The 27,602-nt window shown below is 37.9% G+C and overlaps 1 protein-coding gene across 1 annotated transcript; it reads left to right on the forward strand.

Annotated features, from left to right (window-relative positions):
• Nucleotides 1-1,363: 1,363 nt before the first annotated feature.
• reep2 (receptor accessory protein 2) lies at nt 1,364-23,786 on the forward strand. The gene is made up of 8 exons (XM_028460094.1): nt 1,364-1,633; nt 9,354-9,426; nt 14,172-14,248; nt 14,391-14,511; nt 14,595-14,708; nt 18,320-18,497; nt 21,418-21,584; nt 22,547-23,786. The coding sequence occupies exons 1-8, from the start codon at nt 1,602-1,604 to the stop codon at nt 22,607-22,609; spliced, it is 825 nt and encodes a 274-aa protein (XP_028315895.1). The 5' UTR covers nt 1,364-1,601; the 3' UTR covers nt 22,610-23,786.
• Nucleotides 23,787-27,602: the final 3,816 nt, after the last annotated feature.

Below are 27,602 nucleotides of genomic sequence, written 5' to 3' on the forward strand. Positions count from 1 at the left end.
TTCAAGAAGAGCGATCAGCTCTTCGTCTCCTGGGTTTCACCCCATAAGGTGAAGCCTGTTACTAAGCAATTCCTGTCACACTGGATGGTAGAGACAATTGCTTTGACTTATATGAGTCGGGGTCTGCAGTCGCCTGTTGGCTTGCGTGCACATTCAACTCTGGGTTTAACCACATCTTGGGCCTTCTTCAGGGGAGTGTCTGTTCAGAATATTTGTGCGGCGGCAAATTGGTCCTCGCCCCTCACTGTTGTCCGGTTTTACGACTGGATGTCTCCACTCCGTGTGTGGCATGGGCAGTTGTCCTTTACTGATCGGTACAGTGCTTGCCCTGCGAGCTGGTGTAGCGCGCAATAAGCTTGTCTGCAATACGGGAGCTTCCATATCCCATAGTGAGACATTGAAATGAATGTTATGAAAGAGAACTATAGGTTATTTGCATAACCCCGGCTCTGAGTAATACAATTGAGATGTCTCACCAGACAGACCTTCTTGCTAAATGAGTGAGAAGTGGTTTGCCTATTGAATGGCGCTGGATTCTCCGCCCACTCTAAATATAATAGGCAGGACTACCTGCGGCAGATGAATACATTTCACCAGATAAGGCTTTTGAACATGATGCAGAGGCATATATCCCAAAGTGAGACATCTTACTCATATTACTCAGAGAACCGGGGTTATGTAAATAACCTATAGTTTTCTGTCGATATCGGACTGTTGTCACATTTCAATATTGGATCAGGACACTCTTTTATGAAAGTATGCAGAGTTAAAAAGCAAATAAAAGTATTGGTGTTTTTCCAAATGCTTTTTTGTCTTTTTTCCCTTCACTTTTCAAAAAACGATTTCAAATATATTATTATTATTATTATTAGAATAATAATAATAATAATAATAATAATAATAATAATAATTATAATTATAAAATAAAAAACAAATTCAGGAAAAACATCACTAATAAACAATTGAGCAAATACATCACATTATGCCACTTAAAGTTACAGGAAACAATTCTTCATACAAAAGCAGAGTTCTTTCACCTTTATTGTTTTTTTTTTAATTTTTTAAAGTATTACTAATTTAATTAAACTCGATTAAGATAAAAAAAAAAAAAAAAAAAGAATAATAAATTGGAATGGATTTTATGAATATGGAATTTTGCCATTAATATGATGAGACTAATACTGAAAGATAGACATTTATTTTGTTTTCAAAGATAAAAACATTTTACATATTTTGTAATTATTACGTTCGTGTTTTGGTTATGTTACAATTTATTGAATATTACATTGTGGTGTATTGTGTCATTGCGTCATGTGTGTCAACCAGTGCACCTGCAGTGTTGTTGCTTTAAGAGCCAGCCAGTCTGAGCAGAAGACCCTGATAGCACACACAGCAGAGCAGACTGCAACACCACCACCACCACCACCACCACCAGTAGTAGCGGACCGTCGTCCCTGCTCTATCCGACCTCAGAGCGCTGCACCTCTGCGGACAGACACAGGCAGCCCCGGTCAGACTCCCCGGGCTCAGAGGAATGGAGGACCACCCAGTCCTCCTGTTAAACGTCTGCTGAGAGAGATTTACTAGAAGCGGAGGACGCGATGGTGTCGTGGATCATTTCGAGGGTCGTGATGTGAGTATGGGCTCATTGGGCTGCTCGGTTCTTTGCTCAGTCATCAGCTGTTTGATGCTGCACCTCCGTCATCCATTTTCTGTTTGTGTGTTTTTAATATCAACCTGTGTGTGCGTGGACGCTGTGTTTACAGCCATGTCTGTATCACCGTCTGTTAGCCTTAGTAGTTTACGGCTGCTGACTGTACTGACCAACAGACAGCGTGTGTTGGCAGCTCTCATGGGTTAGTGAATTATTCAACCTGTTCAGTATGCCAGTCTCACTGCAAAGCAGGGTACAGCTTTTGGTTTGGCCTTTAGAAACACAAACATGCATTATTTGGTTTAAAGCCTGAGCATTTCTCATCTCTACCATAGAAGAAACCAGCAGATATGTGTGTGAAGATGTTGGATGTCTAGGCCTCAGCCTCCATCTGAACACTCCATCATGATGAGGTAAAGGTTGATGTGTCCACAGCCATTCTGTGTCAGACTCATCTATGCTCTTATTCACACATTCACTCTATTGCCAAGTCTAGCCATGACTCAGATTTTTTAGCGTTTACGTGGATTACAATACAATTTCTAGTCTTAAATAAGGAGTATAACATGTAAGCCAAACACGTGTCCTAATTAGTAGGGGTGTCCCGATCCGATATCAGCCAGAAAACGAATATCAGATTTTATCGGACTGCATCTAAAATCTCAGATATATAATATTGTAGAATACTGTAGATATTATGTTGAAGGTTAAAATGTTTGTAACCAATTGGTTTATAATAAATGAGTCAGTTTTTCTCATACCTACTGTTGCTGGCTATTGTTCTGTGTTTGAGTGACATCACTTGATCAAGCCTTTTCTAAAATTCCACACTACAAAATAAATAATAAAAGTATGTATGATTTGTGCTGGTATCGTATCGGTATAGGCAAATACTCAAGGCTGCAATATCGGTATTGTAAACGGAAGTGAAAAAGTTGTATCGGGACATCCCTAATAATTATATATCCATTGTCTTGCATTATTCATTACACGTGGAAATTCTAGCAGTTATTTTCATGAGCATGACAAGTCATTCCCAGGATTCTTGGTTCTGGGATTTTTGGCTTATCTTGGTACATTAGAATCCTGGAGGAAATCCTACCTGGACACCAGAACTACCACACCTGGCTCCTCCTAAACAGTTTGAGCAGTTTGTTTAGTTCCTTACAATTGGCTGTAATGTCTCATCAGCAGCAGGTAAAGCAAGGGTGTCGAACTCATTTTAGTTTAGGGGCCAAATACTAAGCAGTTTGATCTCTAGTGGGCCACACATTTTATACTGGAAAATTAGTAATTTCAACTTTAACGTGCCCTTGTTTGCACTTCTATCTATCTCTCTATCTATCTATCTCTCTATCTATAAAGCAAGGAACCTCTGTCTGTCTGTGTGTCTGTGTCTCAAATATCTCTGCAAATCAGGCTCAGATTGACCTGAGACTTTCAACATGGCTGCTGCTTTGTTAAAGGGTGTGCAACGTCAGATTTGTTTGGACTGCAATGATAGCGTTCATGAATTATTTCATAAAATTGTCTTTCAATGCAGCTTTGCAGAACAGCTCAATGTTGACAGGTAGTCATGGATAAGTTAGTTAGTGTGTGTGTAGTTCTGAATTACATTTGCATTAGGAATTGAGTGTTTACAAGGTCAGATTAAAGAGGCTTTAGCTTTTATTTTGAATTAAAGAGGAATTAACGCTCCCATGTAAACCATCCATGAAAAAGCTACCTAACCTCACACTTTTCTACAGGAAGACATACTTCCTACGGGCACTGCACTAGTAAAATACAAAATATGTAAGAAACTGACAACATTATAGCAATAAGTGATAAATATCAGTCCCAACAGGATTTTCTCTTTAAATTTCGTAGATCTTGTGACCAATCTCTATTTAATTAAGGGGAATTTGGGTCAACTTGGATGCTCCAAAGGGCCAGATTTGCCCCCTGCTTTGCATCTGAGTAGTGAGATTGGAAGGCTGAGAGTATTGATTTGTTACTCTGCTCTCCTCAACTATTCCAGTTTCATCATCCCTTCACTAACAACACATATTTGACTTGCTATACTCGGGCAAGGCTTCTCCCTTGGATGGATGTGCATAACTAAACTAGTCTTTACACTATTAGGCTCAAATAGCGTATTTTCACACAAAAAAATTGTTACTCTATTAGGGAAAAAAGGCATATCACTGGTTGCCCTGTGGTAAGAAACGTTTGGGGATTCCCCATACAAGTTTTTTTACTTTCGATACAATACCGATATTTCTACTTTGAGCCTTGGCTGATATTGGCCCAATGCGAAATCAACATATATTTTTATTACTTATTTTCTAAAGTAGAATGTTAGTTTTGCAAGTAATGTCACTCAGAGAACAATATGGAAAAAACTGACCATTTATTATCAGCAATTAGGTTACATAAATTTGAACCCCAAACATGAGAATATTCTACGATTTAATAAAAAAAAAAAAACAATTGGAAGACCCTGCAAAATAAGCTCAATAAAATGAGCTACAAACAGATGTTTTCTGCTGATGGCAAGAGTCTGTGTGTATCAAGGAAGCAAATTGTCTGTTGATGAGGATTTATGTTGTTTATTTGTAAGAGAGTTTCTCTAAACTTTGTAAAAACCTAAGCCATTCTAATATATCCTTCAAACCACAGGATGACTCAACAAAAACCAGCAGCAGTGATTATCGTTTCCTGTACACTTCCTGACACTTTTGTGAGACTCGTCCGTTCCTATTTATTCACACACCACAGGTCTACTTATCACAACAGCACCATCAAATATGGTGTGATCTCATTTAGGAGCAGATTATTTAAACATTGGATGTCCAAATGTGGATTCTAAACACACAGGTTGATAATATATACGCCCATCCAATCTTCATTTGGAGAGGATTGTTTTTTTTTTTATCACATCCAGATGGAGTGACTTTATGGAAAGATTTCAGGAGTAATCTGGAAATTTAGCCTCAGGTTCCTCTAAACACATCTCACACACACACACACACACTGTGGATGACTCAACGAAAACTCAGAGTGGTGCCTATCATTCTCCCTTGTGCAGACTATTTAATGAGATTCATGGATCATTATTACGCTATATTAGATCCTGATGTTTAAGAAGACGTGTAGTTGCCCTCGAATATCCATCTGGGTTCTGATCTCACCCCTCTATACAATAATAAACAGCAAAATTGCGTGCCCGAAAACCATAAAGCCTCCAGTTTGTGGCTTGTGTTTGTGACATACTGACTTGTTTTCACAACATTATGTGCCACCATGGCACATCTTCAGAATGTGTACCGTAATACTTTTTTCTTTATTGGGCAAACTCTAAATTTGATCCTAATGGTATTAATCAAAAACAAGACATGCAGATTTAATCAGCACAATAAAATGTAGGGGTGTCCCGATCCGATATTGATATCGGTCCGATATCAGCCAGAAAAGGAATATTGAATTTTATCGGAGTGCATCTAAAATCTCAGATATATATTTATTCAATTGTAGAATACTGTAGATATTATGTTGAAGGTTAAAATGTATATAATCAATTGGTTAAAGTTAAATGGGTCAGTTCTTCTCATACCTACTGTTGTTGACTATTGTTCTCTGTTTGAGTAACATCACTTGATCGAGCCTTTTCTAACATTACAAAATAAGTAATAAAAGCATGTGTGATTCATGCTGATATCGTATTAATATTGGAATCGACCAACACTCAAGGCAGCAATATCGGTATTGTATCTGAAGTGAAAAAGTTGTATCGGGACATCCCTAATAAAATGCAACAGCAAAGCAGCATCAGCTAATAACAATGGAAAAAAACGCAGTAAATAAACTGAAGGTCTTAAATGAGTACTGAAAGGTACGACTCGTAGTCCTCAGCCACAGTGCTTGCGTGTTGTGCACATATTGGTCCTTTTGTGTTGTGAAGAGGATTCTGAGTGACTTCAGGGTCCTGATGGACTAAAGAAGAGAAGCTGTGATGAAGTCTGACAGATGTGATTGAATGTGGCCGATCTGATCTCTAGGCAAGGCTAGGCCTGTCCAAGGGTTAGCAGATTTTAAAATAAATCGTTCTGTTCCTTTCCTCTAAATCTGTTTGTTTACCAACCTCTGTTGGTTTTGTTCTTTTCTTCAATGCTTTCAGCATGTTCATTTAATTGTTCTAAAGTGAAGGCCTTTCTGGGTTTTTTATTGTCCAGGTTTTTTGCATTAAAGGTGTCAAGTATAAGAACCAATAAACTTTGTTTTCCTAACTTGACTCCTTCGTACAGTATATAACTCTTGATCCTGTGTGACAGCTCCTCATTTCATCAGACCAATGATTGAGGGTTGGTGTGTTTGTAAAGCTACAGGAAAAAAATAAATGTTTTATCAGTCCTTTATGAGTCCTGTTTAATAAAAATAATGCAGTACTTTAAAGTCCTATGTGCAAAAATGTTGTAATATCAAAGCTTAATAGTAGGGCTGAAAGATTTTGACCAAAAGCAAAATTGCGATTTTTTGCAATCAATATTGCGATTTCGATTTTACTGCGATTTTTCCTCTGTTCACCACAATAAATAACAAAAATGTACTTTATGCATTACTGGTCATTGATTAATAAAAAAAACTAGACAATGTTTTGTTTTTGGAATTCCAAATTTATTCAGTGGATTGCCCATCCGGTTAGGAAACATTAAGGAAAACCAAGAAAATTACAGTGAGTGCTGCAAACATATCTGTGTATTAAACTGTTCAACATCTGAACTATTCAGTAAACTCACTGGCTCTGAAGTATTGACTTCAAGTGTTATCAAAGAATAAATATCAGAAGCACTGGAAATATAAATAAAAAAAAAAAAAAAAAAAAAAAACATCTTTTTGTTTAAATAAAATATTACTTTTAAAGTAAAATCCTGATGCGAGCGCATTACCGCCATCTGGCGGACAGGCTGTGTGTGGTCACAAATGTATTGAATGGATTGAATGGGAGCAATTAAAATAATGCAATTTATTTAATTGCAATAACAAAAAAAAAAAATGCATTGCTGTCTAACAAAGATTGCACTTCTTGTAGTGTTGACCTTTGACAGCATGTGCAGACAAAAAAAAAAATCTACCAAACTACAAATCAAAATCGCGTGCCTCCGCGATTTCGAAATCGCATCATGTAATATCGCGATATAATCGCAAATGCAATTAATCGTTCAGCCTTACTTCATAGTGATACTTGAAGCTGCCAGCGACAATACTTATCACCTCTTTAACACAGATACAAACATTGCATTGTTTAAAAAAAGAGGATGATTTACTTTAATTACCACTCTGTCACAAACATTGGGTTTGTTGACAAACGGTCATGTGACTTGAACTTTGAAAAAGGTTTTTGCACACTGCATTATGGGTTTGGGGATCCCATAGAAATATAAAAAGATGGCGCAGAAGCAGTAAAGTGAGTCAGAATTTACATTTCAACAACTTTGATAGATTGTTTGGTGTCACACTGGCATCCATAGTGCATGAGAACAGTTTTTTGGTGAAACACAGGCACAGTTTAAAACATGTTAAGTTACTTTTCCCTCAGTAAGAAGGAGAATATTAATTGAGCAATGCTGCTTTGTTAATCTATGTCACACTTGCTCACTGACACATATGAGATATGTAGGCCATAACACTGGGAATGCAATGTCCTAAAAAAAAATCAATAAATATATATACAGTATATATCCATGTTTGCAATGTATTTGTGTTAATAGGTTGACACTAAGTAACACTACATATAGTGTAGTGCAGTTTCAATAAATGTCTGGATTGTAATGTGCATTGCTTTTTTGGAACTATGACTCGTGTTGTGTAGGATTCGTTAATATCATATTCAGATCTGACAAAAGTGTATGGTTCAAGACCTACTGAAAAACCTTATGGTTAAATCTCAGAGCAAAATGTGATTGTGGTGAATGGATCTGTCTTCTTATCAACATCTATAGATTATATAGTTTTAAATGCATATTGAACACTACAGTGGTAATGAATGATTCTTTTGAAACCTGCTGTTAATGTTTCATTTCTATAAATATTCTTCCTGCTTGGATTACGTAAGCATAGAGCAGCAATGACAAACATTTGCTTTTTATTGGCTTCCAGCTGGCTCTGTCTCACTTCACTGAACTTCAGGTAGTCATGCGTCGATCACAGACCAACGATGTGAAGGATATGGACTGTAACGACTGACACGAGGTCTGTCACTTCACATCTTCAGGCCTTGGTTTGAAACAAAAGCATTATTTTGGGCTAATGTAATAAGTAGTCACAGATTATTTTTTGTCCCAAGTTAGCACAACTTAATTCTTTATTCTGACCAGAGGGACTGGGTGCTGTTAGGCTGGGATAAGGACTGACGTGCACAGGGCGCGTGCGTCCATAGAGGTGCGCTACATGTCATCTCAGCTTCACTTCAAAATGTGAGATTTGCTGTTTACCAGACCGAGCAGTTTAGGCACAAACTGGGACACAGGAGGAGATGGAGGATGTGTCAGGGCTTCAAACATCAGGGAGCACAGCACACGTCTCATTAGCTTTTATACATATATCATGTGCTCCTCATTTACTCACACTGGTGACTTTAATGTACTTTCATGCTGTGCGTGAATTGAAAGTACATTAACAAAGAAGTGACTAAAGCATATGAAATCAGAAGATGGCAACACACAAGTTGTTTCATTTTGGTAACACTTTCCTTAAAAGTTTTATACATAAGGCTAACATTACTGTGACATGACATCTGTCATTAGCATGAATAAGGTGTCATGAACATGAAGGCTGACATTAAAGGGTAGCTTAACCCCAAAACCTGGTGAGTGATCCTGGTCCAACTCTTAACATTTTAGCCAAAGTATTTCAATGTGGCATATAAAATGTCAGCGTGACTGCCCTCTATGGGTTGAAACCTGGCTATTATAATTGATTTTTGCTATTTGGACCATCTTGCGTCACAAACAGGCAACGTTAGCCCCATCATACTGGACTAGTGTCGTTTGATACCCTAACCCAATCCTACCGGACCCCACTAGATCTCTCCATCTAACCCAAAATATGCCAACATAGCTCCAAAGTTGTCATAATTTACCATGGCTCAGGTGGTAGAGGGGTCTTCTGATCAAGAGGTTGGGGATTTGATCCCAGTCTATACCTGTCTATGCGTCAAAGTGTCCTTGGGCAAGACAGTGAACCCTAAGTTGCTCCCAGTGGTTGACCAGCGCCTTGCATGGCAGCTCAGACCCATTGGTGTGTGAATGGGTGAATGAGTTGATATTGTAAAGCGCTTTGGGACTACTTCAGTGCAGGTATAAAAGTCCATTTACCATGTCGGCCTCATGTGTAAAACTTAAAATAAAATGTGACCTCTTTTCTTTATCTCGCTGCAGTCTTCTTCAAGAGCATTTCTTATAGTGTGTCTGTGCTGATTATCAAGCCTGCGTGTTTTGTCATGTCTGTGTCATCTGCTAAGAATAAACTCATACATGTGACTTTGGTTCAGCTGTAATTATAGTATCTGAATAGAATGCATAATGTATTAATGTGATTTTATTGTGCAGCAGTGCATTTGTTAGGTGACAGAGTAAACACCCAGAGGCCTCCATTCTTTCTCTCTCTGCAAATCCTTCATGCTCTGATCCCGGTTTCTGCTTCTCTGCTTTTTTTGCAGCCTCATCTTTGGGACACTGTACCCAGCATACGCGTCATACAAGGCCGTCAAAACGAAGAGCGTGAAGGAATATGTGAGTATTGTGTGGATTTCAAATCTAAAGTGTTATCAGCCCTGAGTGTCAGCTCCCTTGCAGGACATTTTGCTTCAGGGGTGCTTTAAGCTTTTTGCAAAATCATTCTGAGAATTCTTTTTTTTTGTTTTTGTCATGTCATGCATTTACTGCTCAGTATTATTGATTTGTTAGCCCCGATGGCAGACTCCACACAGACATTCCACATTATTGAAACACGCAGAGCGCCCAATGGCTGTGGATGAAATTCAGTCACTCACAAAGTAGACGTTAATGGTTGCTGTCTTTTATACCACATGAAGACACTTTTAGATTCAACCTTCAACACATAAACACAGTAGATTACAGCATGTAAAGTCTGATTTGGTTTCAAAGGTCTAGAATAAATGTGAAGAAACAAATTACACAAAACAGAAGAAATGTAGCCCCCCCACCCAAAAAAAAAGAGAAAAAAGATGACTATATTTATAAACTGTATTTTATTACAAACTATTTATAAAACAATAAGAAGAGAGGTGAGAATGGCCATTACAAAGTGACGGTTACAGACAGCTGTAGTTTAGCAACATAATGTGGAGCCATAGTTTTTTAAACATCCATCCATGTACTCTATTACTGTACTAAAATGACAAAAACTTCATTAAAGGTCTGTTTCTAGTTTGGTTCATAAGCATAATTCATTTGCAACTTGTGTGTTTAGTCTGTGACGTCCTGTTTTAAGGTTATCTCTAAAGCTTTCTCAGACTTTTTTCAAACTTTGACAAAAAAAAAAAGAGTTTAATGCTAAAACCAACCACTTGATCTGATTAAAAACAAGAAACCTAGAGTGACTTGTTTCATCCAACCTTGATCTGTAAGCCCAGTGGTTCCCAAACTTCTTTCGTTGAATGAAAAACTCTCAGCCCCCCCCCCATCGCTACTAAATAAAGGTCAAAAAAGGGTAAAAGAAAGTGTGACTTTTGAAAATTTTTAATTTGGTCTATTCTTCTTCAAATCTCAGAAAAACAACATAAGATTTGTGATCACATGACATGTTTTAGAAATGCAATGAAGCTTTTTAATATTGGTGGTAGCCATTGACATCAGTGAAACCCAAACTCTTTTGACAAATGCTGAAACAAAATGTGTGGCCATAAACTGAATTTTATGAGTTTGACAAACGTATGTCTACAGATATTCATAGTGAAATGGTATGCTCAGGAAAATTATTCAAGCATCCTACAAACAGGACAGTGTTACATGCTTCATGAATAATGATACAAAAGCTTCTAGACTAATTCATCATTGTTCACATAGGCCCGTTTTTGATTAATTTAGGTTGAACATCCAAAAACAAAAAAACGATTTGCATGTTTTTAAAAAAAAAGTAAACCAAGGACAGAGACTGTGTGCTTTATCTTCCACAGTCTGACAGCTAATGCTAGAGCTGAAGGATGTTTAGCAAACAAGGAAAATATAAGGTTTGGGTTTTGTTTGCTCTTTTTCTCACATGCAATACAAAAATAAATAGACTGAAACATGTAAACAGATCATAATAATCTGATCACTCTTGGGTATTATGGACTTAATGTCTGAGTTAGAGTTACAGAGGTTAACTATTGTCTGTAAAGGAAGAGTTCAACTCTTTTAGAATTGAATCTCTGTAGGGAATAAAAAGCATGTCATAGCCGCACCCTGAGGATTATGAAGATCTAAACACACCCAAGAAACCAAATAATAGCTCATCCACTCAGTCCAAGTAGGACATACCAGCTCTAATTAAATAGGGTCACTGCTGACCCATCAATGTCTTGGTTGTTGTTGTTTTTGCCTCCATCTCTTTGGCATCGTTTTAGCTTTACAAAGGAATCAGTGCTTTTATTCTCAAAGTTGTATTTCCTCCACTCCTGAAACTGAGAAAAAGCTAAAAAAAAAAATAATGACAATGAGCTGCCAGCACTTGTCCTTGATGCTGATCCACATTGCATCTATTATTGGATATAAACATGTTAGAAGAATATGCATGGGGATAAGTTGATGCTATTGTAGCGTCACTGTTTTATCGATCAGTCAGATTAATAAAATAAAAACTTCCACTCTTTGTTTTACTGGCGCTTGAGCTCTTTGTGGCACATTATGCCTGCATGGTCTAAAACCAACAGAAAGTGTTTTCTGGGAATGATCCTCTTCCAAACACTATGACAGTTAAAGAACCTGGAGGAGTAAATGAGGTCATGATCCACTGACAGTGTGCAGCATGTTTCAGGGAAATAGATTTCACTTCAGTTGACCTTCAGAACTGACCTTAGAATGTGACAAACCAATGAGTCGATGTTCCCACCTTAATTTCATCATCATCTTCTCAACAGCCTCTAAGTGTTTAAGTGCTCATGTCTGTTGCAGGTCAGCATGTAGTGACAGAGAACACAAGGCTAACATCCTGTTTAGTCTGTGGTTTGTTTCCCTTTTTCAGAACAGTGTTAGAGATACTATTTTTATCTAGTCTAAATATTTGTGCGTGCGTGCGTGTGTGTGTGTGTGCGTCAGCCTCAGGCTTTAAGGTCAGGGACTTACCTTCCAGGGCTGCTCGATTATAGAAAAAATTATGATCACGATTATTTTAGCCATAACTGAAATCATGATTATTTGTCAACCAAAAAGTTATCCATTTTTTGTACAAAAAAAAAACATATTTTCTTTAAACATAAATAAAATCTTTCAAACACTAAAATCAAGTATTTTCATTTTTGCACAAAACCAAACACTTCTTGCACGTGATGTGTCTTTGCTGTAGGTCTTCATCATCAAACCCAAAGTGTTCCCATATCAGAGAATTTTGACTTTCCATTTGTTTAGCAAGCGTTTTTGCTCCATTTTTTCCTGCCATGTTTCAAGACCATGAGCAACAATCCTCGGGTTAGCCTTCAGGCTAGCTTTGGCTTTGAGAGGGGCGGGGCCGAGGGGAGGAGCTTGCATGTGAGTGGATTAAACAACTCAAAGTTAGTATTAATAACATGTGTGTGGCAAGCTTTATTATTTGTAGATGTCCAAAATGGTGGGTTTGTTTTATTTAGCGAATAAAACACATGTAAAAAAAAAAAATAAAAAAATTAAATAATCGTTTTTTCTCGATTGTTTTTTTGTAATCGTTGGGTGTACTAATCGAAATCGAATCGAATTTTGATTAATTGAGCAGCCCTAATACCTTCTCCACTGTTTACATATTTACTGTGACTGAATCCAGTAAAGAAGTAGTGTGTTTATATGTATTAGTGCTGGGACTTTATCACGTTAATTGTGATTTTATATATTTAAAATATCACAAAAAAAAAAAAAAAGACGCAGTTAATCGCTAGTTTTTCCCTCTCCAAACAGCGTGGAACCTTTCTCATTTCAGAAGTTCCCTGTATTCCCATAATACTGATGCACCGACTATAATACAAGAAACGGATCCGTGATGTAAAACAAAAGCCCGGTTGTGTGCAAATGGTCCAAATGAAGAGTTTGCCGATCACTGGAGCTTTACAGCCTCCGCTACGACCTTAATGTTAAATATGAAGCAGCTAGCATGGACAGTGCTAGCTGTCACATGCTCCGACCAGGCAGTGTCTCCAATCCACACTCAATATGACAAGGTTCAGAGCCGAAATGAATAAATTGAAAACTGACAAATGAACAAACTCACTGGATAAATGATTAAAGTGGACAGTCGACGGCTCTCGGTGGTAGAGGATGTGAGGCTAGAAGTGCGTTTTTTTATGTTAATACACAAAAATAAAATTGTTTTAGAAAGTTTACAAAAAAATCCCAAAAAGCATGAACATAGCTCACTTAAATTTAACTTTGCGCTTTGTGAACAATGCAATCATAATATTCTTTATTCATTTTGCACATTATGATAGCACTGAGTGATGAAAATAATGAGCACAATTTTGTTGTGTAAGCTTGTTTATTTTTTTATTGATTCAGTCATTTACCAAAATCCATTTAAATTGAAAAACGTTGCTTCTCATATCACATGGTGTTTTTATTAATTATTGTTGATTAATCTAAATTAATTGCCATATTCTCTATCAGTATTTTTTTTTATTTGAATCCCACCAGCCAAACATTCCTTTTTAATGTTTGGCTGGACAAAGGACAAATGTGTACAAACTTTCAGGGAGAAATTCAAGTCATAATGATTTCATGTTGTAAATGGAGTCAGTCTGGCTCCTCCCTCCCTGCCCCCATCAGAGGGAGGAGCTGACGGAGGCAGCAGTATTGTGGTGTTCAGCCTAGATTTACACTGGAGTGCCACCTCCTTCTGGCAAGTTACTATGGCAACCCACCCTCTCAATCTCCACTCGGATGCAGAACCGGAGAGGGTGGGGATTCCATTTTTAGAGCCGACGGTTTCTGTTTCCTCTGGTGTGGTTCGTGTCTCATGTGCATAATGATTCAGAATCAGGATTTGTCATTAGAGCCTTCAGTCTGTGAACCCGTTTCACACAAGCTTTTTAGAAACCAGTAGTTCACTACAGAACCCTGTACCGTGCTGTTTTACCTCAGATTGCCTCACGTTTCCCTTTGTTTTTAGAGCTTACCCATGCATACTGATGTGATGTGAGGCGACTGAAACATATGCTTCATCGCTGAGGGCAATGCTTCTGTTCAGCTCCATGTGTCGCAGCACGTGCACGCTGTGGTGTTTTCCTGAACTTTGTTTACTCTGTGCACCTTCCTCACCTGTTTATCTGTGTGTGTGTGTGTGTGTTTGGCTTCAGGTGAAGTGGATGATGTACTGGATAGTATTTGCTCTGTTCAGTACAGCAGAGACAGTCACAGACCTTCTACTGTCCTGGTAAGTCATGAACTGCTCGTGATGTTATTAAATCAGCAGTTGAGATCTAATCAGTAGACACATTCATAAGTGTAATGTACCCTCAAGGTGCCTTGCTTTAATAATAACACTTTACGTGTTGTTGTTTTTCCTCCTTTTCCAGGTTTCCTTTTTACTTTGAGCTGAAGATCGCCTTTGTGATCTGGCTCCTGTCCCCGTACACCAAGGGCTCGGGTGTCCTCTACCGCAAGTTTATACACCCAACCTTATCCACCAAAGAGAAGGTCTGCCTGTCTGCTTTCACTCACAAATATTGCCTGTCCTGTGCGTCCACATTAAAATGCTGATCTGTCCAATGGCGCTGCAGGAGATAGACGACTACATCGCACAGGCCAAAGACAGAAGTTATGAAACCATGATGAAGTTTGGAAAACGCGGCCTGAATCTGGCGGCTAACGCTGCCGTCACTGCAGCCGCTAAGGTGAGCTCCCATTTATCAATAGTGTTAATGCCTCATATTCTTCATTCCTGGTCCTGATATCATGTCTCCTTTGTGCGAAGTCACTCTTAAAAGGTCAATGGTTGAGTCTCGGGTATTTTTCTTAAAGGGGACATATAAATACATATAAATCATACAGTTATGGTCTATATGAAGTGGAACTGCAATGCTTGGGTCTGAATTCCTCATTATTATAGCTCCACAGGCCCCTTTTCTACCCCTTTTCTGATGTGCTTCTGAGAGCAACTCGTTTTGGTGCGGTCTCTTTAAATGCAAATGAGACACTCCATACCCCGCCCCCTCTTCAGGTGACACTCGGTTCAACTCCACCCTGCTCGGCCACTTTTGTAGTTTGATAGAAGAGATACGGCTATGTAGCGGCGCATAAACTTTTTATTCAGAGGTTATTTACAAAATGTCAACAACGGAAGACTTGTCCATCCAGCCTTACATGTTCGAGCCAGAGTCGGACCCGGCGAAGCGAGATGAAAATGAAGATGATGAACCTGCAGAGCCCTAACAAGTGAGCTAACACAAGCACCGAGCTAGTGCCAAGCTAACGTCACGAAATGCATTTTAATACAGTCTTTTCGGAGACAAAAACGTCAAAATGAAATGACGAATGAAAACTTTAGACTTAAATTAAATCACGTAGGCCTTATCATCAAGGATCTAAAACGAGCACACAGCGCTAACATATGAAGTCTGAAGACGGTGCAACTGCTAATGCTAACAAAACAATGACAGGGACGTCTTATCATCACACTTTTTAGCATTATTTACAGCTTACCGAAGTGCTCTGTTAGTCGTCTCCAAAGATAGAAGGAATTGAACCCTCAATCAGACAAAGTCTTTCGGCAAATCCTTCTTTATACTGGTGGAGGTTGCAGAAGCAGTCATCCTTGAAGTGCTTCGCGCACACAAAAATGACCTTACCCACAGATGTGGGTACATTTCCGTGAAAAATAAAACTCAACCAGGCACTTCGAAAAGGTTCTGATGCTGGGAGACGGTGTAATGAAGCGTGTGGGTTACTACATCCAACAACCAAACATTTTGATTTCTCCTCTCGTGACTTCGGCATCCTTGAGCTTGGACTACAAAATAAAAGCGAGAAATAAAAATGGCGGATCGCTCGAAGTGTTGGACCTGGAGTTGATGTCCTAATTTGGCAGTTCTGCTGCAAATACTGTGATGTAATAGTTCAAAAAACGTAATAGAGAATAGAAAAATCGAAACAGATTGAAAAATATAAGCAAAACAGAATATAAAGATATCTACGGAGCACCTGAAGAGACGAATTTGATTTTTTCTGTACTTCTAAGCACTCTAAATATACAACAAAATGCATTTAAGGGCTAAAAAAGTGGATTTAGCATGATATGTCCGCTTTAAAGGGCACTTGTCATGAAAAATGTACATACCAAAAAATTAGTTTTTGTACGTTTTACCAATAAACAAAATATGTGCATCTTTTTATAAAAACACATTAAAATAACTTTTTAGAACATTTTCATACCTTCGGGCATAAACTATGGGAGTCGCCATTTTGGTCAGGATGTGATTCCTGTTAGTTGTTGCTAGGCAATAGTGTTTCGTTAGTCTACAGTTTCTGAATAATGGCGGAGTGTAAAGCTAATGGTTGCAACAAGAGAAAAACCTCGCACAAACATTTGTTTTGCGTCTCTAAGCCAAATAACGACACTAAGTCAGAGTTAGCCAGACGTTGGCTCCATAATATCGGTATGGGATATGGTGATACGTGAGGATTGCTTCAAATCGAGCTGCTCTAAGAGTGATCTGTGAGCTAAGCTAATTAACACCAAGCTAAAGTTACGTCTGAAACCAGACGCAGTCCCGACAGAATTTCTTCACAGAAAGTCTCATTGCAGCTTGTAAACGTTCTTATTCAGAGCTACATTTCTGGTTACAGTGGATACTATGGGTGGCTGTCATGTCAATAATCACATGCTCACCAGATTGTTTCCTCCTACTTCCTTGTGGCTAAATGATAAAGTGTCAGGAGAACTTACCTGTTGGTTAGGGCACCGTCAGGTGCTGATCCTCGGACGCGCATCCTCCCGTCAATGAACAGATATCCTTTCACACGCTTTCAACGCAGTTGCTAGCCATTTTTATTGTACTTCCAACACCTAACTACGCAGCTGTTTCTGCTGGTAACAACATCTTTGTTTGTCAGGTAGTTACTGAGAAAGGTCATGTTTCATCCTCTCGTAACCTGGATTCTGCATTCTGAAGGAGTGGATACATACAGAGCCAACAGAAAACACTTCCCACAATGTAAACAGACTTGTTACGACTCTACCTCCCACAATGCACCATTTCTTTAAAGCGACAGGCCATGCTGAACGTGCGTCATATTCTAATCAAAATGATGACGCTTCATAGTTTATGCCCCAAGGTATAAAATTGCTATAAAAACTCCTTTTAATGTGTTTTTTTAATTTAAAAATGTGTACATATTTAGTTTATTGGTAATACATTAAACACTTTTTTTGTTATAAACATTTCCACTACAGTTACCCTTAGTTTAAGAGATTACTGGTTGAGTCTCGGGTATTCATTTTTTCCATTTCACTGTCTTCAAAGCAGCTATCAATGGGATTTTTGAGCATGTCTTAATATATGGGCTGAAGTGGGATTCCAAAGTGGTTGTTGATGAGCTAATGTGGAAACATTGCTAGCTAATGTCTGCAGAAAGTCTGCTGTGTACTTCCAGTGATGTTCATCTGTAGCCACGAGTAGAGCCACCGTTTGAAAAGCAAAATCATACGACACAAAGTCTGCAGTAATGTCTCCTACTAATGCATTAATTTACTGTATACCTTCTTTAATTCTCAATAAAACAAACAACATTGCAATGGAAAAACAGTGTAAGGTATTGAAGCTGTTTTTGTGCAATTACTATTTTTTTCTCACAATTTAGGACAATGTTGTTAGACTAGAGCGTGTTTAAGAAACAAAAAGTCAACATGAAATGTTTGAGGCAGCTTAATATGGTACAGCTTTAACATCCACATTTATCATAATATCATCATCTAACAAACTAATTTCACAGCATAACATTTATAAATGGAGTGAAATTATTGTTAAAAGAAAACGTACATAATTAAGTAATTACAAGTGCACACATTCTAGTAAAATATGAATACAAATGTACAAATATAATACAGATAAATTCCAGTATTTGTATTTTATATATATATGTTTCTTGTCCTTCAGTAAAACTTATGTGTGTCCCGATCTGATGTCAGCAAAAAAAAAATTAATATAAGATTATAGGCCCAGATCTAAAGTCTATTAACTCAATTGTTGAATATTTTTATGTTTAAGATTAACATTCTTGTATCCCATTAGTTAATAATAAATGGGTCATACCAACTTTTGCTGACTGTTTTTCTCTGTTTGATTAGTATCACTTGATCAAGTCTTTTTTAACATTCCACACTACAAAATAAGCAGTGTTTGGTGCAGATATTGTATAAAAGCTGTGTCAGGACCCCCCTAATCTGTGCCCTAATAATGAGATTAGTCATTTGTGGTAATGTGACTTATCTGTGTGTACCTTTCAGGGGCAGGGTGTGTTGTCAGATAAGCTGAGGAGTTTCAGCATGCAGGACCTGACTCTAATTAACGCTGAGGATGAGTTGGATCTGCACCCGTCAGAGAGAGGGAGACGGGACACCATGGACGACATGAGCTCCGGGTCCAGCACGCTGCCACGGACAAGGAGCACCACAACCCGGCAAAGTAAGAGCCACCTATGTGACTGTGTTTCCTTTACAGCATCATTACGAGACACATCAATGCTAAATAAAATATAAACCACATTTCTTACATTGTTTCTGTACTCAAGCATTGGATACTTTTCTGATTTACAATATCAAGTGATTATCTATGTAATATGACGTATTTCCACAGATGTTCCAGCACAAAGTGAATGCGTCTGCTGCTCAGTGTAGTCAGGCCAAGTGTTATGTGATGGAAAGCAGTGCGGGATGGAGGGACCCAGGTGGAAGAGGAGGGAAGCAAAAGAAAAGGGGTCAAACAGCATTACTCAGAGCATGTGACTACAGGGGGAGGAAAAGAGGAGAGAAGCTGGTTGTGTGTAAGAGTGTGAAATGAATACAAAGATACCATAAGGATCGAGACAATGAAGAAGAGCACAAAGAGACAGTGTTGGGCAAGTTACTTTCAAAATGTAATACATTACATATTAGTAGTTACTGTCATTTTAAAGTAATTAGTTACATTAGAATATTACTGTCTGAATTGTAATGCGTTACACTACTTTTGAGTTACTATTGAGTTACTTTCACCAAAATAACCGCAGAAGTATGACTAGCATTCTAAAATGCTAAAATATAGTTTATTGCAACTGATTATATATCCAGTGGAGGATGACGTGGTATACAGTAGCATATTGACTAACATCTTAATATAATAGGCACAGCGAAGGCTCATGGCGCAATAAGTAACAGTGTTAGAATCACAAAAGCAGACAAAGTTAAAGTCTGGTAAGTTATGATAAAGATATCGTAAATATTTAAAGTCTAGGCCTATTCATATTAAACAGAGCTAGAAACAACTATAATGTAACCATTAGCCTTATGACATGACAAGACGCATAATCTTTCTTTTTGTTTTTGTTTTTTTAGTGCACTGTTTTGTACTGCTGCTAACTTGGTGACCAGTCAAAGTGTAACACTATTTTCTATGAGCTCCCAATACAAAGCAGTCAAACCAGTCACGAGATAGTTTACCTTGTCATTGCTGGCGTTGGTGGGGATTTTGCCGTCCTCACTTCTCTTGGTTCAAATAGCACGGCAGACCGAGAGAAGCTTAATTTCTGCTGCTTTGTCTGACTCTTTTCCGCACTTTGGTCCTGTGCTCTCTTTCTTTTTGCCGCGCCTGCATCTCTCTGTGTCAACGTGGTGTTAGCGTGGCACCAGTCCAGGTGTTTCTTCAAGTTACTGGTGCTGTTTTTCACATCTCAGGTTAAAATGCATTGTAACCCGAGTTACTGAGCTTTGTAATGGGTAAAATATAGTTTTATTAGTAATGTGTTACATTACTGCATTACAGTAAAAAGTAATACATTACTGTAATTGCGTTACTTTTGTAACTCGTTACTGCCAACACTGCAAAGAGACATGTTTAGACTTTAAATATACATAACACAGGGAGGGAGCTTTAATTATTTTTAGTATATTGTATGAAACACCCCTCTTTTCAAAAAAATATTTTCAAAATAAGAAAAAGAGAAAAATCCCGAACACTGCATCAATTAGAAAACAACTCACTATTTGTTTGTAATGCTGTTTTTTGTTACTGTGGTGACATCTGCTGGTATTCTGCTGCAACAGTTGAAACGGTTGATTTCCCTGTAGACGTTTAGGGATTGAATATGATACTCACTGGCCCTCATTTCTCAACCTTGCTGGAAAAGGGGTGCAAATCTGAGTGCATATTTGGCCGTACATCAGGATCAATGTGTGATTTATGAAACATTTGTATCTGACCAATCCCCAGCGTACAAATGATCAGGTGTTGATAAATGCTGCGACTGAATTTCATCGTCATTAACATGTGACGCCCTTAAATCTTCGTGGTTTGGAGGCCCCGCCCACTGATGTTAAACAAACATTGGCAAAGGAAATAAACGTTTCCAAGATGAAAATCATCATCCTCACAGATGTGCTTTTCGGTAGTGTGAAAACTGGAATTTAAGGAGCTCGTTTAAACGCTCTGTGGAAGAGAATAACGGAGGCACTGAACAGCGTTTTTGTGTTAGAACAGACTGAGGCTGAGGTTTGAATTAAATTCTGAATAACAGCAAATGATGGTTTGAATGAAATGTTAAGCGTAAATTCCTGCTATTTGATCAGGACAATTCTTCACATTTAGACGAGGCAGGCTGGCGAGCACGAGCCCGTGAACCAACCCCCTCAACTAGCAAGTATTAAACAGCTGAGGCTTGTTTAATACTTTATTTTCAGACTCAGTCAGATTTTGCTGTGCTGCAGCACAAATCCACACTCAGATTTACGTACACGGGGTCAGAAGTGATGTGAAATCTGATCGTAGCGCACGCTCACGTCAGAATTGATAAATACAGAAGTTTGCGTGAATATGGCCGAGCACACATCATAGGCTGAGATCTGAGTGTATGAACGGTTGATAAATGAGGTCACATACAAATTGCAAAGTTAGTAGTGGGTAACATAATGGGTTTGGTATGGGCATGTGTGCTGCTACTCTGGGGCTGTGGTAGGTGGCTGGGGGGCCTCGGTCGCGTTGCTGTGGGCCCCCTTGCCCTGGCTGGGCCTCATTTCAGGTGTATGGTTTGCTACAACGAGGGTCTTCGCATGTATATATACATTATATATCTTTCCCCTTAAAGTTTACCTTTCCTTAAAGAGCGCTGGTGACGGTCACAGTTATGCAGTATATAAATATTTTATTTTTTGCATGAACAAAACGTGCATAGTTGTCACAAATATTGCATTACGTGTTGTGTTAAACTCTGGTGACATAAGCAGACATGGAGGGTTATGCTGCAGGTTACTGGAGCATAATTAATATTAGTAAAAACCAGTTAATGGCTACTGATGAATTTATGACAGCATTATTCATTTCTGTTTTTTTTTTTTTTTTTCTAACTCCTCAGCTCGCTCTGTGGCAGCAGCCTCCTTTAATGATGAGACGGCCTCCCAACACAGCTCTGACCAGTCAGAGACGAGGACTGAACATTCGGATGACGACATTGGAGACAAAGTTCCCAAACGCAGCACTGCTGCCAAGACAACTAAGAAACCTGTTGCTGCCAAGACAGAGGTGGACCACACACACACACACACACACACACACACACACACACACACACACACACACACACACACACACACACACACACACACAAAATACATTTGGTAATTTGTGCAGTATATGTCCTAACATTAATCAGATGTTCATTTATCCTAAAACTGTTTTTAAAATTGAGGCATTAATCAGGGGAAATAATGAGTATTCTTTAAAGTGAAACTCACACCAAAAAGCAAAGAAAGCTCAACTAAAAGATTGTATTTAGTTACAAAGTTTTATTATTCAGCTTTAGACCAGGTCATTTAAAGTGCATTCATATGATGGTTTGGGTATTGCTTTAATTTAGCAGATAATGTAAAGTACATTCACCATGATGTCTCTCTGTTTAAAGCACATTTTGTGCCAGTGGTTGATTTAACAAGTATGTTTCAGAGCAGATATTGCCATTCACTATTGTTACTATTCACTCTTGCTGTTTGATTAACTGGAACAAGTAAAAACACAATTTTCTTTTCAATAAATATTGTGTAAAAAAAAAAAAAAATCTCAATAATAATTGCTTGTATTTCTTTGTGTTTTTCCAAAAATGTCTTCATGTTCATAGAAAATGTCAAGACAAATTTGTGTGTTTTATTCTATCCACCAAGGAGGTTCACGCGTTTGTTTGACTGTAAAGAGAAATATCCGAAATGGGCTGAGGAACAAGTGATTAAATTTGGAGGGGATCTGGATTAATATACTGATTTTTGGATCAGCTTATAATAAATCAATGATCGTCTATGGTCAGCTCTTTGTTGGTGACTTTGCACAATTAGAATGTGAATGTTTATAAGTGCCATGATCAGGATCACTGATTCTGATCCAGATAACTGTGCTCTTGTTTAATATTAAAGTCTTTGACTGCTAATACTTTCCACAAAAATCACAATAATATACAAGTCTGAATGTATATTTGTTTTCACTTTGGCATCCAGACTCAAACCAAGACAGTGAAGAAAGCGGTAAAGAAAAAGACGACTGCGGAGACGCCTCCATGATTGCTGCCTTTGGCCCGTGTTGGCTCCTCCCTCGGCCTGAAGCTCCTCCTTCCTGGCTGATACCCAGACAAACACAATCACACTTTAAACGCCTCAAACAGAGCCTTTGATCACCTTTAGGTTCCCTTTTAATGACAGATTTATTACTCCTTAGGTTGAGTTTGTTTTTCATCTTTTTATTTGAACGTTTCCACATAAAGTTTTGGTTTTTATACTCTTGTATCGAACATTTCTAGATGAAGAATAAACAGCAAACTGTCATCTCCTTTCTGGTGTGGACCGTAATTTGGTTCATCACTATGTTGTCCCATATGCTTTTATTTTTTTAGCGGGAACAGCAACACAGCATTCCTCAGAAAGGAGTATTGTTGCCTCAAGAACATCTTTTTATCTTTAACCTCTTCAGCCCCACCTGTCCGCAGGGGGCAGCTCCAGCGTCCGTGACTCTCACGAGTCTAAATGTTGTAAAGAATGAATGCGATCACACGTTCTATAATTCTCCGTAACTCTAAGAAACTCAGCTAAAACTTTAGTTAACCCCCATTCAGAACAAAGACGGAAAAGTCGACAACTCTGCAAACTCTGCCATTATCCACTGCTGTGAGTCACAAAATAAACACAGAGCTCTATAAAAAGAGAGACTACGTGAAACTACAGGCCGAGCTAAATCCACTGATATACAGGTCGGGTATGTTATGTACCAAAACAACGGCATAAAATCAGAAAATACACAGCAGAAAAAGTCGGCAATGATATGAAATTGTCTTACTTTTGTTGTTTCTTATCAAAAGTTGCTCCAATGAGCATAAAACTGCATATTTTGGTAAATCTAAATTGTGTCGTCAGAAAGATACCGCTATTACACGTATCCAGCCATGTCTCAGTTGAGAAATTCGCACAATGAGCGCATAGAGCTCGTGCGTAAGATTGCATCCAGCTGTGATTGGGCTAAAGCTCGGTCCCATAGTGTTGGATATCACCATTTTCTACTAAAAATAAATGTTTATTTTAAGCCAAATTGCAACACCTAGTGGTCAAAGATAAGATGAATAATGACTGGAATCAATTTGACTGACATTTTACACACTTGTTTCCAAACTTGTGGAAAACTTTGGCAAAGTTGTGGCACTTTTTTGTACAAAAATGTGTATTTTTGGCCTCTTGTTTATTATTATCACCAAACTTGCAGCAGTTGATGTCCATAAATTAGTACATTATTTCTGATTTTTTTTTTTTTGTTAGCCTTCCCTTCTGAAAATTGGTTTTATAATTTATGTCAATCTCCAGTTTTTTTTTTTTTTTTTTTTACAGATTTTTACTGATTTTTGTATTTAAAACAAGATTTAATGTCACTCAGTATCATATATTTCCAAAATTTCACAATCTGTAACCACTAAGGGTCCTACTTCTATCTGAACAAACGTTAGCCCTGTAGGTCATGTAGAAGCTTAGAAAAATGTGATTTGTTATGGGTGTGTGATTTTTGGAGACGAGTGGCTTGGGTTTAAGAGGTTAACATTTTATTAAAGGATGATTAAAAGGTCTGTTTTAGTTGCTGGTGTCAGATAAATTATTTATTGCTGTCATTGTCCTCAACTTCAACGTTATCAGTTTGATATTGTTTGAAGCACTTTGAGGCTGTAGAAGCTTGCTACGCTCTGATCTGATGATTTTGATGCAACTTTAAGGCCACATACATTCTTCTCAGCTTCCTGTGCCTCTGTTGGCTTTAGGATGTTAAAATTACATCTGTGATACCAGCTTTTCTTCCAATGAGATGCATATTGGATGAGATGTCATGCTGATGAAGTCGTGTTCAATGGTACAAACTGGTGTGAACATACTGAGACTAAACCTCAGGGGGCTCAGGTTGTGTGATTGGACCAGCTGTGGGTGTGTTCTGGAACTTGTGAGGACACATCACTGTGCAGAGCTTCCTCTGAGGACAATACAAGCATGAGACTATCGCTGTGACTATTGCGGCAGTGTGTCACTACTCAGAACCAATAGGGGGAGACCAAACCCTGAACAGTTAAGTTAATAAACATGTAAACACACTGTAAATAATTACCCAAACTATGTATATATCTGTATGAGCTTGCTTGCCTTAGTCACACTCATCTCAGTCTGAGTTTTACACCTTTTATTGTTGTTTTTCATGACTTGCCTGTGCTTTTTTAAATTTCATTTCTTAGTCTTTACAATTCTATTTCCTCTGACACTTGAGGAAGTTAGACTTTTTATCTCAACAGACTTTGGGGCTTTATAACAAATATATTTTTTTTGTCTTTCCTTTTAATTTGTCTACATCACAACATAGAAATTGTTTCTTCAATTTTACGCAATGATCTTAGACAGGGCGTAGAGGGTTTGTAGGGCACTAGGTTATACACAAACACAAGAAGGTTTTTTTTTTTTTTTTAGTTGCAGTGTTTACACGCTGCATTTTATATAATAGCTTTTTCAACATTTTGTCCACACTTATTAATATTTTTGTTTCGAACCAGTAGTGTATACTATACATATGCTTATTTCAATATTGTTTGTGCCAAGTCATGAAGGTCAATATATAAAACAAGAGAAAGAAAGATGGTGCGTTCAGGCACGTTGGTACCCACGGAGCACATGTATCATTGGTAAATAAACTCCTAATAAAGGAAAATGGAATGAATTGTGTTTGTGGTGAAACGCCTTTTTATTTAAACAAAACTAAGGCAGTGATCTACAATATGGATCCTCATGTGTGGTGATTATTGTAAAGAACACATTTAATTTTTAGCCATTTTTAATTCACCTACTAATCTAAACAAACAGTGTTATTTATGGTTTAAAAGCATTGTCTAAATTGTGCTGACACTCTTCCGTCAATGAGCTTTCCCACTGCTTGTTTTGTACTGTGCATTAAAACAAAAAACTAAATGTGTAAAAATAAGCACGTATAAATATTTATACTAGCGCTGCAGTGATCAAATCATGACAGTAGGACATTTAATTGAATACCTTTTTTTTTTTTTTTTTTTTAAATAGTTGAACAACAGTTGGCGTTAGCCACAAATAAATGAAGAAATTGTATGAAATTAGCAAGTGATGTGGTTTTGTTTTGTCCAAGTGAACAACAGTGATAACTGTTAAGATGAAAACATGGATTTAGACAAAGTAGTTGATTCATGAAATAGATGAAAAGTGTAAAGTTTATTCCATTCGGAAACACTTTTTGTTTTTGTTTTAGGGAAAGTGTCAGAGGCGTTGCTTCTTTTTGAATCATAGTAACATAATAAATGGGTCGGTTTTTCTCATGCATACTGTTGTGTTGACAATTAGTCATTTAACACACGCACACACACACTTGCGCAGTTTTAACAATACAGTCTGAACGAGTTAGTATAATGTTGTAGTTCCTCATCATCACCAGCAGGGTGTGCATTAGTCACACAATCACGACCAGAACTCGATGAGAACAGTTCTCATTCAGTGCTGGTCGTACGGCCTTAGAAAGAGCAAATTCATTGTTAATAGTTTTTTTTTGGTTCGGGTTATTGATTTCCACATCTGTCAGAACATTGTGGGTTGCCGGACATTGCCTTTTTATTGTATTTTGTTGAGACTAACTCTCATTGAGTGTTAACTATTAGTGCTTAGCATGACATGCTAGCGGCTGCTGACCACGGTTAATTTTTCACTCATTTCATTGACATATCATCATTATGTGACGATATGTGTCTAAGACGATGTTTAAAAAACATGTCAGAGATATATCAGAGTAGGCCCGGGCGATATAATGTATATCGCACTATCAATAGAAAATATGTGCCATAGAATGTTTGATAATTTCACTGAACTCCGTGAGGGAAAAAAACCCCCAGAAATTACGCCAGAGCCGCAAACGCTAGGCATTCTGGGACATGTTGGCAAAGGAACGGCTTTAGCCTCTCAAAAGTAGCTGTTCTTAGTAGCAGTTTCATGTTTCACCACCTGAAATGATGACCCGAGCAAACGCTGCGTTAAGCGGTTAGTACACATTTATACCCACGAATGCACTGGGACTAATAATTTTCATAATAATTTCATTCAGTGTTTCGGTTTTCGGCCTTGGTTTTTTTTCATTTTTGGTTTCGGCCAAGAATTTTCATCTCGGTGCGTCCCTATTTATTTTATACAGCTGTTTGTCGTGCCCTATATAAATTGTGTATTATTTTTTTCACGGCGTGTCATTATCGTGTCATCAAACCAGAAGTTGCCATATTGGAGGTACTCAGCAGGTAAACATAGCAGATCCTGAACGTTGAACAAAAGGAAATGATGAATTTTTTCTGTGTTTTATAGTTTTATAGACTAATAAAAGTTCTAGTAAATCAGGGAGAACAATGTCAAAAGTTTTCAGAGAAAAGGAGGCGCTTGTGGTCAGTGAAGCTAAACCAGGATGTACGAGGCAAAAATCTGGACAATTTCCAAATTTCTTCGGCCCATTTTTTGTCAGGTAAGTGAATTGTTGAACTCATTTTCTAGTCTGATAAAAATATAATTCATATCAAGGAACTGCATGTGGCATTATTGACTTAATATAATCACATTTAATAGCCTGCTACAGTAGCAACACAGTTCTTAAAATGTAGAGGTAAAATGTGGTGTATTTCTCATTGTATTCCAGGTAAAAGGTCTGAACTTATATCATTATTGCTTTACTTTCTTTGGCCTTCACAGCACATCTGTCGTTGATGACTTGATTCTGCTTCTCCCTCACCCATCCACACACCATCTGGTTATAGGCCTCCAAACGTTTATAAGATTTAAGGTCTTCCGCTGTGTATGGGCTTGGTGAGAAAACCAGGTTGACTTAATATAATCACATTTAATAGCCTGCTACAGTAGCAACACAGTTCTTAAAATGGTGAGTTAAAATGTGTTGTATTTCTCATTGTATTCCAGGTAAAAGGTCTGACCTTTATCAAAAAGATGACCCAGATTGGGTTTGGGTTAAAACCAGGTAGTCAAC

Source organism: Gouania willdenowi, chromosome 10, assembly GCF_900634775.1.
Source record: "Gouania willdenowi chromosome 10, fGouWil2.1, whole genome shotgun sequence".
Lineage (NCBI taxonomy): Eukaryota > Metazoa > Chordata > Actinopteri > Blenniiformes > Gobiesocidae > Gouania > Gouania willdenowi.